Source organism: Dendrobates tinctorius, unplaced genomic scaffold, assembly GCF_039654945.1.
Source record: "Dendrobates tinctorius isolate UK_male_01 unplaced genomic scaffold, ASM3965494v1 ptg000057l, whole genome shotgun sequence".
Classification (NCBI taxonomy): Eukaryota; Metazoa; Chordata; class Amphibia; order Anura; family Dendrobatidae; genus Dendrobates; species Dendrobates tinctorius.
In genome coordinates, this window is record NW_027361725.1 from 2318472 (window position 1) to 2333922 (window position 15451).

At 44.9% G+C, this 15451-nt stretch overlaps 2 protein-coding genes across 4 annotated transcripts in view; one reads left to right on the forward strand and one right to left on the reverse strand.

The window, feature by feature from the left end:
• The window catches only part of ATG2B (autophagy related 2B), a 71930-nt gene extending 65099 nt beyond the window's left edge, over positions 1-6831 (reverse strand). The window contains exons 1-2 of one of the 2 annotated variants that reach the window (XM_073577676.1): positions 6679-6831; positions 2232-2575 (exon numbers count right to left, since the gene is read on the reverse strand). In XM_073577676.1, coding sequence (XP_073433777.1) covers positions 2232-2393 — 162 coding nt within the window. In that variant the 5' untranslated portion in view covers positions 2394-2575; positions 6679-6831. Of the gene's footprint in view, positions 1-2231; positions 2576-6632 lie in introns of both variants that reach the window. The other variant, XM_073577678.1, reaches the window with a different exon arrangement.
• A 152-nt stretch (positions 6832-6983) lies between these two features.
• On the forward strand, positions 6984-14772 carry GSKIP (GSK3B interacting protein). 2 transcript variants are annotated; one of them, XM_073577680.1, is made up of 3 exons: positions 6984-7131; positions 11931-12191; positions 13352-14772. In XM_073577680.1, exons 2-3 carry the CDS (start codon positions 11934-11936, stop codon positions 13511-13513), a joined length of 420 nt encoding a protein of 139 aa, XP_073433781.1. In that variant the 5' UTR covers positions 6984-7131; positions 11931-11933; the 3' UTR covers positions 13514-14772. The 2 variants fall into 2 exon arrangements, with proteins under 2 accessions (XP_073433781.1, XP_073433780.1); XM_073577679.1 differs by lacking the exon at positions 6984-7131 and adding an exon at positions 11812-11834.
• Positions 14773-15451: the final 679 nt, after the last annotated feature.

Genomic DNA, 15451 nt, shown 5'->3' on the forward strand with positions numbered 1-15451 from the left:
AGGGTTAAAGTACAGACACAGTAATGTTAGGTCTGACCTCAAAGGTAGCGGGATGCGCACCCCTCAGCTATTACAAAGCTGAAAAGGGATCTCTGACCCCGCAAGATCTCTACAGGGGCCTGTGGTGACTGGTACAAGACATTAACACCAGATTTTTAAAACGGGAACATGACCTTGATTCCACAGGCAGCATGTGTCCGGCACCGGCTGGATGATCATCACCATGGAAGGAGGATGCTGGGTTTCACTTTAACAGTTGCTGGGGACCGCTGCACTCCGGGGACGCCCCACCAAGAGCCACCGGCGCACTCCGGGGGGGGAAGCCCAACCAAGGGCCGCCGCCGCACTCCGGGGGAAGCCCTGCCGAGAGCACCAGAAATGCTCTGACTCATAATTCAGTCCTTTGTCACAGTCACTCAGATTCCTCATCTTTCCCATTTTTCCCTGCTTCTGCATCTCAACTTCAAGAATGGACCGGTCACTTGCTGCCTCTCATCCTGCCCTTCTCAGGCATCTCATAACACTTGCATACAGCGATTTTGGTGCCATCGATGCCTGATCAGTTTTATATGGAGTTTATGGTGCGGATCACACATAGCTAGGAGGGATAGCTAACACTACTGTAGAGAAGAGAGTGAGGATTCAAAAAGATATAGATAAACTGGAGCAGTGGGCAGCAACTAACAGAATGGTTTTTAACAGGGAGAAAAGCAAGATTCTACATCTGGGCAAGAAAAATAAAAATGTAATCTACAGAATGGGAGAAACAGAACTAAGCAACAGCACAAGAGAAAAAGACTTGGGTATACTAATAGATCACAGACTGCACAGGAGTCAACAATGAGATGCAGCAGCAAAAAAGGCAAACAGTTTTAGGATGTATTAACAAAAGCATAGAGTCTAGATCATGTGAAGCAAATATCCCCCTCTACTCCTCCTTGGTCAGACCTCATCTGGAATACTGTATCCAGTTCTGAGCACCACATTTTAAAAAATAACATCTGGAGTAAGTTCAGAGAAGAGCTACTAGGATAGTGAGCGGACTGCAAAGTATGTCCTACGAGGAACATTTAAAGGACCTGGGAATGTTTAGCCTGCGAAAAAAAAAAAAGAAGACTGAAAGGAGACTTAACTGTCTACAAATATCTGAGGGAATGTCACAGTGTAGAGGGATCATCATTATTCGCATTTGCACATTGAAACACTGAAGCAATGGAATGAAACTGAAAGGGAGAAATTATAGATTAGATATTCGAAAAAAAAATTTTGGCAGTGAGTGTTATCAATGACTGCAACAGGCTGCCACTTCCATGGAAGTCTTCAAACAGAGGCTGGACAGACATCTGTCTGAGATGGGTTAGTGAATCCTGCATTGAGCAGGGGGCTGGACACGATGACCCTGGAGGTCCCTTCCAACGCTAACATTCTAGGATTCTATGATTAACAAGTAGAATTCTGGCTTCAAAAAGTGGCATTTATAGCACCGCAAGCTACAAATTGAAATACAAAATAATTATATGGGATATTTCATTGCTTGTTAAAGAGTCAAAAGACCAAAAGCTATTGCATCTTTCATCACACACAAGTTGCATTGGGGTAATGCATAATTTTCATGGATAAATTCTCAAAAACTAGAAGCAATTCTGCAAAAGTACTGGGATTTTTAAATTCAGTAAAATAACCAAAATGCATTCAAAAAACCTTGGCACCGTTTTTTCTTTTTTGTAGACCTGTATAATCAATGTCTCTTCCTGTTATGGCAGAGTGCTGTACATCTGCAGGGAGCGTCCTCTGCCATCGATCACGAGTAGGACAATGTACGGAGGTCTCTACGCTGACAACCTCCTGCCAATGTTTAATGTAACCGTTCACTAACAACAAAGATCTTGAAAATTGTGCAGAAAAAAAAAACAAAAAACGATTGCAATCCACTGGTACCTTTACCGCTCCCAAAAACGGATACCTGGTCATCTCTGCCATTTCTAGTCACACCTCACAGTTGAGGGTTTGCTACAATTGCATCCAGTATAGCTGCAGGGACGGGTAACTGATGACCAGCAGAGACCACCAACAGTCAGAGCTCCAATCTGATACATTGTAACAACACATCAGCAGTAGGTGGACTCTATTGCAGCAACCCCTCAGTCTGTTACTATTCACTGACAGCAAAGCAGAAAGGATATTAAGTAGTTGTAGAACTTGCACCTCCCCTCAGAGGGCGAGAGACGTACCCACTTGTCCAGGGGCACCTGTGACAGTGTGCCGGTGCCTTGGTACAGGTCCAAGGTGAGCTGCTCCAGGCTGAGCTTCTCCTGCAGGAAGTGGCCCAGGTATCTCTGGAGAAGGTACCTGCAGGCCCTCTTCTTGATGGACTCGGAGAAGGGCCACGGCATGGTGACCGCAGGGGCGCGGAGACCTGGCTGGGTTATAATGCTAGGCCGTCAGTCATCAGTGCAGGGGGAGTGATCAGTCACGTGGGGTCCGGCAATCAAGAAATGATGGTGGGGGGATCAAAAGCTCTCTTTCTTCTGCCTGATAATATCCATCTATTCCTGGTCACACAGTCACATCCAATCTGCAATAGATCAGATACAATCATTGATACAACGAAACACAATCAGGTATTACCAGAGATGTAATTACAAAATCAAGAATTATCACATACAATCTGCAGCACAATCATAAGTGCGCGCTGCGAGGGGACAATCCGGTCCAATTACATACAACCGCAACAACAGTAGTTAGTGGTCCAAAACTGAAGTGCAACCATTGCAATGTGCAACAAAGTCACAGTCAGAGGGGCACAACCCCATACAACCAGGGACAATCAGCAACAGATGCAACCAGGGACCCAAACCCAAACACTGGAAACCCCTGACCACAGACACTGCGCTGTGCAATCACATACAATCCCAAAGATGATACAATCACATGCGATCACTGACACTGCACCGCACAATCACATACAATCCCAATGGATCATACGATCACATGCGACCACTGACACGGCACTGCTCGATCACATACAATCCCAATGGATCATACAATCACCTACAATCCCAATGGATCATGCAATCACATGCGATCACTGACACGGCACCGCACGATCACATACAATCCCAATGGATCATACAATCACATGCGATCACTGACACGGCACCGCTCGATCACATGCAATCCCAATGGATCATACAATCACATGCGATCACTGACACGGCACCGCACGATCACATACAATCCCAATGGATCATACAATCACATGCGACCACTGACACGGCACCGCACGATCACATACAATCCCAATGGATCATACAATCACATGCGACCACTGACACTGCACCGCACGATCACATACAATTCCATTGGATCATACAATCACATGCCATCACTGACACGGCACCGCACGATCATATACAATCCCAATGGATCATACAACCACATGCGACCACTGACACGGCACCGCACGATCACATACAATCCCAATGGATCATGCAATCACATGCCATCACTGACATGGCACCGCACGATCACATACAATCCCAATGGATCATACAATCACATGCGACCACTGACACTGCACCGCACGATCACATACAATCCCAATGGATCATACAATCACATGCGACCACTGACACTGCACCGCACGATCACATACAATCCCAATGGATCATACAATCACGTGATCACTGACACGGCACCGCTCGATCACATACAATCCCAATGGATCATACAATCACATGCCATCACTGACACTGCACCGCTCGATCACATACAATCCCAATGGATCATACAATCACATGCCATCACTGACACTGCACCGCAAGATCACATACAATCCCAATAGATCATACAATCACATGCCATCACTGACACTGCACCGCAAGATCACATACAATCCCAATAGATCATACAATCACATGTGATCACTGACACGGCACCGCACGATCACATACAATCCCAATGGATCATACAATCACATGCGACCACTGACACTGCACGATCACATACAATTCCAATGGATCATACAATCACATGCCATCACTGACACGGCACCGCACGATCATATACAATCCCAATGGATCATGCAATCACATGCGATCACTGACACGGCACCGCTCGATCACATACAATCCCAATGGATCATACAATCACATGCGACCACTGACACGGCACCGCACGATCACATACAATCCCAATGGATCATACAACCACATGCGACCACTGACACGGCACCGCACGATCACATACAATCCCAATGGATCATGCAATCACATGCCATCACTGACATGGCACCGCACGATCACATACAATCCCAATGGATCATACAATCACATGCGACCACTGACACTGCACCGCACGATCACATACAATCCCAATGGATCATACAATCACGTGATCACTGACACGGCACCGCTCGATCACATACAATCCCAATGGATCATACAATCACATGCCATCACTGACACTGCACCGCAAGATCACATACAATCCCAATAGATCATACAATCACATGTGATCACTAACACGGCACCGCACGATCACATACAATCCCAATGGATCATACAATCACATGCGACCACTGACACTGCACCGCACGATCACATACAATTCCAATGGATCATACAATCACATGCCATCACTGACACGGCACCGCACGATCATATACAATCCCAATGGATCATGCAATCACATGCGATCACTGACACGGCACCGCTCGATCACATACAATCCCAATGGATCATACAATCACATGCGACCACTGACACGGCACCGCACGATCACATACAATCCGAATGGATCATACAACCACATGCGACCACTGACACGGCACCGCACGATCACATACAATCCCAATGGATCATACAACCACATGCGACCACTGACACGGCACCGCACGATCACATACAATCCCAATGGATCATGCAATCACATGCCATCACTGACATGGCACCGCACGATCACATACAATCCCAATGGATCATACAATCACATGCGACCACTGACACTGCACCGCACGATCACATACAATCCCAATGGATCATACAATCACGTGATCACTGACACTGCACCGCACGATCACATACAATCCCAATGGATCATACAATCACGTGATCACTGACACGGCACCGCTCGATCACATACAATCCCAATGGATCATACAATCACATGCCATCACTGACACTGCACCGCAAGATCACATACAATCCCAATAGATCATACAATCACATGTGATCACTGACACGGCACCGCACGATCACATACAATCCCAATGGATCATACAATCACATGCGACCACTGACACTGCACCGCACGATCACATACAATTCCAATGGATCATACAATCACATGCCATCACTGACACGGCACCGCACGATCACATACAATTCCAATGGATCATGCAATCACATGCCATCACTGACACGGCACCGCACAATCACATACAATCCCAATGGATCATGCAAGCACATGCCATCACTGACACGGCACCGCACGATCACATACAATCCCAATGGATCATACAATCACATGCGACCACTGACACGGCACCGCACAATCACATACAATCCCATTGGATCATGCAATCACATGCAATCACTGACACGGCACCGCACGATCACATACAATCCCAATGGATCATACAATCACATGCGACCACTGACACGGCACCGCACGATCACATACAATCCCAATGGATCATACAACCACATGCGACCACTGACACGGCACCGCACGATCACATACAATCCCAATGGATCATACAACCACATGCGACCACTGACACGGCACCGCACGATCACATACAATCCCAATGGATCATGCAAGCACATGCCATCACTGACACGGCACCGCACGATCACATACAATCCCAATGGATCATGCAAGCACATGCCATCACTGACACGGCACCGCACGATCACATACAATCCCAATGGATCATGCAAGCACATGCCATCACTGACACGGCACCGCACGATCACATACAATCCCAATGGATCATGCAATCACATGCCATCACTGACACGGCACCGCACGATCACATACAATCCCAATGGATCATGCAAGCACATGCCATCACTGACACGGCACCGCACGATCACATACAATCCCAATGGATCATGCAATCACATGCCATCACTGACATGGCACCGCACGATCACATACAATCCCAATGGATCATACAATCACATGCGACCACTGACACTGCACCGCACGATCACATACAATCCCAATGGATCATACAATCACATGCGACCACTGACACGGCACCGCACAATCACATACAATCCCATTGGATCATGCAATCACATGCGATCACTGACACGGCACCGCACGATCACATACAATTCCAATGGATCATGCAATCACATGCGATCACTGACACGGCACCGCACGATCACATACAATTCCAATGGATCATGCAATCACATGCCATCACTGACACGGCACCGCACGATCACATACAATTCCAATGGATCATGCAATCACATGCCATCACTGACACGGCACCGTATGATCACAATCAATCATGCAATCACTGACAATCAGCTGTGGCTCCACAGTCACACAACTAGCACACAATCGTGCATTTCCTGACATCGGTCTGCAGATGACAAAGCGATGCGACCACATACGCCGGGTGCCGCAGTCACCATGACACAGTGATACACGGAGTCGCACCGGCAGTGCCGCAGACACAAGTGTCCGTCCTGTCAGCCTCGCAGGGAGCCGGGGTCAGTATCCTGAGAGCAGTCCAGAGCACCTCCGAACAGCCGGGCACAGACAAACGTCCGGTGCTCCCCGGCTCTGCGCGCGCCTGGTGGACGCTACCAGACATAAACAATGACGTCACGTCATGTGACAGGAAGTGGCTGATCTGACATGAGTCGCCATTTTATTCCAGGGCATCTGATGTCTCTTTACTACACCAACAGTGGTGGAGCCATTGTGTCTACAATTATTCCCCTCTACTCTATAGAAAATTATCTACGAGAAAATGGCGACACATCCCAGTCTTAGGTGACAACAATTTAGCTAGGGTTTATCGGTACAGGAAGTGACGTCAGGTGACAGTCACTTTACCGGAAGTGTCGTGATTGTACAGAATCGTTCGCAGTTGACAGGATTGAGAAGGTGAGAGATGTTTTGTTTTCTCTTAACCTTTATTTATGCGTTGCTTTGTGGCTGTGATAGTCTGGGGTTTGGCCTTAATTGTTTCTATCCCTACGCTGGCCCTCTGCTCTTGTTACCCATAGCAACTAATCAGTGTAGCTTTCATTTTCACATCTCTACTGAGGAAATGCAAGCTGCCCTTCGGCTGCTGTCAGTGCAGTGCTGGTAGATAGAGGAGGGTGATCCCCTGGATGTTCGGGTTTGGCCATACAGTTAAAAAAAAAATTGATTCACTTGAATGGCAGGCCCAAACATCCAGTGTTTGCCACTCTGTCATGTGCATGACCCCACGTTAAACCCTGCCTCTGATCGGCGGCAAAATTATTACTACCGGTCATACAGCCGCGTTTGCCATGTTGTCAGATGACAGCACGAGCCCCCGCAGCTGTGACCGGAAGTATAAAGCTCACCTCCAGTCGCTGACGTTAGCTGATTGGATTACAGCTCCCATCAGCCTACACCTGCTGCCACGAATAACAGTGAGAGCAGGCGAAAGCTGATGGGAGTATTCATCAGCCGCCGCCTGCACTTTAAATGAATAATGTAAAAAAAAAAAAACACGGCATGGGTTCCCCTGTAGTTTTGATAACCAGCCAGGCAAAACTAACAGCTGGGGGCTGCAACCCTCAGCTGTCAGCTTCAGCAAGGCTGGTTATCAAGAATAGAGGGGTCTCCACACCGTATTTGTAATTATTTAAATAAATAATTTAAAAAAACCGGCTTGCAGTTCCTCCATTTTTGACAACCTGCTTTCCTAAAGCAGACAGCTGGGGGCTGGAGTTCTCAAGCTGGTAAGGGGCCATGGATATTGACCCTCCCCCCGGCCTAAAAATAGCAGCTTGAAGCTGCCCAGAAGAAGCGCATCTATTAGATAAAGGCAATTCTCTATTGAAATCCAATTTAATTACATTTCTGTCACTTAGCATCGCTGTTCCCACATGTTCTGTGGCAGTGGTAAGTAGGGTTCAGATTTGTGGGGTTAATGTCACCTTTGAGTGATTAAGGACCACAAAGGTCATAAACACGTTGCTTTTTATTTTTATAGTTTCCCTCTATGCCTCATTAAGTACTGCTGTGTGAACGGTTGTTGATTTTATCTTTATTGGAATATTTCTTTTTTATGGATGAAGCGAGTGCTGGTCTCTTCCTGGACTTGATGTCACCTTTGTATTTTCAGGTGACATCAAGCCCACGGCTTAGTAATGGAGAAGCATCTATAAGACATCTATCCATTACTAATACTATAGTTGTATGGTAAATAAAGACACAGCCAGAATAAAGTCTTTTATTTGAAATAAAACCAAAACATACTTTTCCTTTTTTACTTAAAAATAACAAACACAGTTATACTTGCCTAGCGCCTAATTGCACTGAATCGCTCGTCTCCTGTAGTAAAACAAAAATAAAAAACAACAATATCCCTCACCTGTCCATCGTTCTTTCCCACGCTGTAATCCATGTCTGGGGAATAAACAGGTTTCAATCTGGACGGTTCCAAGATGCAACCTTCGCGGCTGAGAACCACTGATGAATGAGCTGCTGCGAGCGCATCATTAGTGGCCAGAGGTGATGTCATCAAGGTTACTGCAGGTTACTGAGGCTGCGTTCCAAGCTGGGCCCCATGGTGAATTCACTCACTTTTTCTCACGGTGCTGAAGTCACTGCAGTTCAGGGGCCTGGCTGGGAACGCAGCCTCTGACCCGCGGTAACTTTGATGTCATTGATGCCCTGGTCGCAGCAGATAATTTCTCATTGGTTCTCAGCCTGGACGGTCACATCTTGGCCATGGATATTGCCCCCGGGCCTAAAAATTGCAACCTCCAGACGCCCAGAAAAGGCGCATCTATTAGATGGGCCAATTCTGGCGCTTTGCTCTGCTCTTTCCACTTGCCATAGTGTGGTGGCAAGTGGGGTTCATATTTGTGGGGTTGATGTCACCTTTGTATTGTCAGGTGACATCAAGCTTTCGGATTAGTAATGGAGAGACTTCTATAAGAAGCCCATACATTACTAATTCCATAGTTATATGGTAAATAAACACACAGCAAGTATAAAGTCCTTTACTAGAATTAAAACTCCCCATCCTCATTTATCCATTTATTTACAAAAATAAAAAAAGCCATATTCCTCACCTGTCCAAAGATATTCCATATGATGCGACTACTCAGCCATGAATCCATGAGACACTGAATTGAGCCTGAGAACTCAGAGAGTAGTAGGGAGGGGACAAAAGGAAAAGTTGTGACTAAAAATTAACTTTTATTACATAATCATTAAAATGTAATATGAATAGAGTATGAATAGTAAAATACACAGGCATCCAAATAGGACGTATATAAGAATCCTGCTGTGATCCACTAAATCCCAGGATGTGCAGTAATGATAAATGTAAATAGGGTTCCTGAACAAAGCCCCATATAAATTACTAATATTTAATCAGTGGTACATTTCGATCAAATTAACTTGCATGCCACAAATACACCTATACAGAGATGTGATCTAATGCATATGCAACTAGTGCGGTCCGCACAAAATGAGATTGTGTTCAGCTTATACACGAGACTGATGTGCACCTGACACTGTATTTGGCATGTTGCTATTGATATGCTGCAAAAGCTGGGATTACTCTGCGGCTAGCTTAGTAAGCACACGGAAACAGCAGATGAGTGGATGCACACCTGGTCTCCCCACAGCTGGAGCCGAGCAGACACCGAGTGGTTGTCAGTGTGGGCAGGCTGACTCGCTATCTGCGGTCATTAACGCCATGTAATTATGTTTGCACATATGAATCCTTGTGGTTGAGATCTTATATATGTCTCATTTAGATGTATGTGTATTTTCCTATTCATACTACGTTTTAATGCTTATGCAATAAAAGTCCATTTTTATTCACACTTTTTCCTTTTGTCCCCTCCTTACTAGTCTATTATCTTCTAGTGTTGTACACCTGTTTTAGTAATGTCCAATGACATATGATATTCTCATTATACTATGAGCTTGAGAACTCCGCTATAGTGCCGAGCGGCAACACCAGAAGAGCGGAGTACATAGTTGATGAGCTTGGTGACCTCACTGACATCAGCGCTACTGAGAAAGTTCTCACGCAGCCAGCGATGACGTCAGTGAAGTTACCGGAGTTCATTGACTATGACCTCTGCTGCTTGGCACTTAAGCTGAGTTCTCAGTCTCAGCATCTCATCGATTCATGGCTGAGTGGTCGCATCATGCCACTGCTCAGCCATGAAATCCAGATGTAGCAGAGTTGGAGCACATCATGGGACATATGGATATCACTATCGTTGGAAAGATGAGGAATATGATGTTTTATTATCTTTTTATTTTACATTAATAAATGGGTAAAAGAGGGTGTGGAGTGTTTATTTCAAATAAAGGAGTCTTTGTTTTTATATCAACTATAGGACTTTTCTCAGTGTCTGTTTATATTACATTTGAGTTGGGATTAGAAATGGGGTGTCTTATAGATGCCTCTCTATTACTAACTTGTTTGATTGATCTCATTACATTACAAAGCTGACGTCAACCCCACAAATATTACCCCACTTGTCACTGCAGCAGGCAAGTGGGAAGAGCCGGCCAAAGCACCATAATTGGTGCATCTAATAGATGCGCCTTTTTTGGGCGCCTACGGGCTGCTATTTTTAGTCTGGGGGTGGTGGCAGTATCCATGGCCCCTTTCCTGCCTAAGAATACCAGCCCCCAGGTGTCTGCTTTAGCTTAGCTGGTTGTCAAAAATGGGGGGGCGCACGCCGTTTTTTTTAAATAATTTATTTAAATAATTTAAAAAAACGGTGTGGGACCCTTCTATTTTTGATAACCAGCCAAGATAACGCTGAGCGTTGCAGCCTGCAGCTGTCAGTTTTGTCTGCGCTAGATAGCAAAAATAGAGGGGACCCCATACCATTTATTTTATTTATTTATTGTACAGGCGCCGGGTGATGAATACTCTCATCATTGTACGCCTGCTCTTTACCATTCGGGTTTACCCGTCCCTAGAGTAAAGCACCGTGACAGGAGCTATGAGGGGATCGCTGAGGGCAAGAATGGAGATTTCCATTTTACACTAGTGCGAGCCTTCCTGAGAACATTTCTAATTGGCTGAAAAATCCCTTTAAATAATTATCTTTGTCTGGAAAATCCCTTTAAATCTCTTAAAGCTGTGGTTGGTTTTCATTCCTTTTCTTTAATTTTTCCCTTCACCTTCTTCCAAGAGACATAACTGTTTTTTATGCTTCCATCCACATCTACACATTTGTAGTTTTGAATGGTGCCATCTATTTTACCATAAAAAGTACGTAAGAATGGGAAAATAAGCGTTGCATGGTATCATTGGAGATGACAACTTGTACAGAGCGGCTCTCCGTACTGGATCCTGAGCAGGGGACCCTGCCTACGATGTCTATAATAGAGCATATGGGCAGAGGGTGTCATCCTGAGACCCCCAAGCACTTCAGCTCCAAGCAAGAAAGTTGTAGAACTTTTTGTATTCTATTTTCTTTCTTGGCTTTTTTAACACATCCCCTTTAAATGGTTTGTCCAGGACCGAGATATGGACGGCCAGTGCTTATGTTATGGCATTAATGTCGGATAAGTGGAGATCGCCCAGAACAACACAGCGCCACACACTGTTCCTCGGACGTTTTTGGGTACTGCTATGCTATGAAAATCCCCTTAAGTCTTGTTTCTATTAATCTGGGCACCCTGCTGGTTTTATTTCACCGTTCTCATTTATCCCACTGCAGAGAATGGAAGTTGACTGTAATCCTCTGGAGCTGCCAATTAACGTCATCTACGACAGTGATTCAGACCTGCGAGACGAGGAAGGGACGGACGTGAAGGACATGAGGCTGGAGGCTGAAGCCGTCGTAAATGACATCTTGTTCGCTGTCGCAAACATGTTCGTGTCCAAGAACTTGCCCTGCGCTGTGGACGTGGCCTACATCAACGTGGAGATAAAGGAGGGGGCCAGGTATTGCCTGGAGCTGACCGATGCAGGCCTTAGGGTGAGTCTGGGGACAGGTAAGAGCTGCTGACATCTGATGCCGGATTGGACCCGTCCCTTTAGTATAATAGTGTGCAAATGGCCACCTCAGAAGCAGCTATAATCTTCATATGAGGACGTGAGCAGAATTATACCTTTAAATCTTTGGCTCGATATGCCCACTCAGGAGCTGAGCCCGTTCCATAAAGCGCAGGCATTGGCTGCATTATACAGCTGGCAACAGAGAGTAACAGCTGCGGTCAGAGCTAGGTCTGAGCAAAAAAGTTTATTTCATGATGGCAGCATTTAAGAGATTCGACGACTACACCCCCCTTCATTTTATCAGGATGCTGATGGGTTATTGTGGCAGCCGGGGGCATACTGAAAGCCCCTGTGTCTGCCATATTAGCCTGTAACTAGGTGCCACAGATAAGAATTACAGTGCTATAATTTCTAAGCCCTCAAACTATATGGGGGAACCATTAACAAATTTAAAAAATATAGAAGAAAAAAAGTATGAAAAATATATTAAAGTTCATATCATCGCCCCTTATCCCAAAACATAAGCAACGAAAGTAAGATCATCTTTATCCCATGCAGCAAACACTGAAACAATAAGAATAGAAATGTGAAATCGCAGTTTGTTTAAAGAAAAAAAAATTGAATAAAAAGAGATCAGAAAAAGTCGTATAACCCCAAAAATGGCCAAAATAGAGTCAACAGCTCGTACTGCAAAATAATCACAAGCCACAGAATATGGCAACCGAGACCAATACTTTTATTTATTTCTTTTAAAGTAATAAACCAAAAATGAAAAATATAAATTAAAATATAATTAATTTATATAAATATAAATTTGTTGCCCCCACCGCCATCCTTAACCTATATTAATGGTTGGCATAAAATCAAAACTGAAAAAAACGACAGCAGAATTTTGGTATGTTATGTAGGAAATCAACCGGTGTCTAATAAAACAACATTATATGGCGGTGCCATTGGAAAAATAAAAAAAAAGTAATGGTTATGGATGAAGCGAAGGAAAAAAACGAAAGTGAAAAATGGCTGCCGCAGAAAAGGATTAAATTCAGAAAGGTCTGATCTTGTTGGCAGGGTATGGCCGCTCATCATTGCAGCTTTTTATTTGCAGTTTCCATTCATTGCACCCTGGCTTCGTCCCCTCAGGTGGTCGGCTTTGCATATGACTACGTGGATGAAGGCTGCCGCAGTCAGTACCATGAGACCGTCTACTCCTTACTGGACTCTCTCAGTCCTGCGTATCGCGAAGCATTCGGGAACGCACTGCTCCGGAGGCTAGAGGCTCTGAAAAACGATGGACAGTCCTGATCAGTGCACAGATATGGATTTTATTCTTTTTTTTAATCCCCATCTCATAATCCACCCCCCAGACTATTTCCTACACACAATATTTTAGCAAAAATCAAATCTCTTACCCTATAGACAGTCTGCAATGCTGTTGGTCAGTTTCCCCGGTATAAAGGGAATTATGAGCAAATTCTTCCATGTCATTGCCTTCACCAATACATTGTAGCAAACCCTCAGCTGCTAGGACTAAGCAGACAGGAGACTGTCTCCCTTCACTGACTGCAAGCAGAGATCTTGAAAGCAGGAAATTAAACAATGTACATAGAAGATTGCAGGATATAAGATAATGCTAAAATGTGATCTTGATTTGGTCTTGCGCCTATCTACCCCTCCACACCTGGCTTTACTCAAGCCCATAAAGGGTTAAATCGGTACTGTTAAAAGCCCTAATAATAAGGGAAGAGGGAAAAAACAAAGATGGCGTAATCTTGCATGGCTGACAGTCTCCGTGTACCTGTAGTCGTAGGTAGATGCTGAATGGCTTTTGTGAAACTACAACTCCCAGAATCCTCTGCTTTCTGGCATCCATTGCTGCCTTGAGACTCAGCACAGAGCTGTCCAATCTGTGGGATTTTTAATATGGTGTAAGTGTTAATCCACAAGGTGCATCTAAAATCCGGAGCGGAAATAGATGCAGATAAGGAAGATGTCAGATTTTTACTCTGCAATTCATAGGGTAAAATCAGCTGAGCTTCACCCTAGTTCACCCACAGGATGCAGACTCATTTAAAGGGGAACTCTACTTTTAACCATCAGTCTGTGAAGTTCACTTGCCTTTCCAGAAAACAAGGGGGTCATAAGCCCAAATCCTTATGAAACTATTGTTTCCCTACCCCCAAGAATAGCGCCTCTCCTTGTCCACTGGTTGCATCTAGTATTGCAAGTAAAAAGGGCCGGGTTGTAATACCAGATGCAGCCACAGACGTGGGTGGCGCTGTTTCTGGGAAAACCAAAGCAGATGGTTTTTCTAATCTCACAGATTTAATTCCTCCCTTCAGTTTCCCCCTTTTACCGTCTGAGCTGAGGATTGCAGCATTTTCTTGCTAGTTATTTAATATTTTGTTCCTGCTATTTATAGTCGACAGTTATAGTCTCATCTGATTGTAATGATCATGTACTGTATGAATGTGTAAAGATATCGGGACCGGTCGGTTCTGACTATTGTTTCTTATTGTCTTGGCCTAAAATAAGAAAAAAAAATAAAATTTTATTTATGCAGAGACGTGTGGTCCGAGTTCTTGACTGGATGTAAAGGAATACAAGACATGTGGTGGCCGGAAACTTCTAGTTCCAGGCAAGGGACAAGTTGCCCCTCGTCGACGGTCGTGCGCATCCAAACACTTGTGTGGTATTACATGGATCGGCCGTCCACGATAGGCCCTACAGGAATTGTTTGGTCTGTGATATCCAGACTTTCTATAGGGAACGCAAAAGGGATTGTCAAGATAGGCAACCCCTATAATAAATGTACAAAGAGGGAGAGTAGGACAAACAACGTGGCCATATGAACATGCCACTTTTACCGGAATTTGCAGCAGGCAACCATAAAACAGAGCACTCAGATTGTCAGATTTTTCTTTTAGAAATGTTCCGAGCCCCCGATGCTGTTGGAGAATCAATTTTTACAGCCTCCCCTGAAGAACGCCAATTGGCTATTATCACTATTGGACGCACTCCTTAACGTACGTTCTGCACTGACTTCTACATAACGGATGGTCTATTCTAAAGGCAGCGTGTCATAAATGTGTGCAATCATAAGCCATGTGATCAACAGTGGGAACAACTGACCCCCCTGATGGATCAGAGAAACAACCAAGGCTGTGGCTACATGTCTAGGATGGAAGAGTCAGATGGCCTTATAATCCATACGGGGATCGCAATGCCAGGACTGACCGGCGA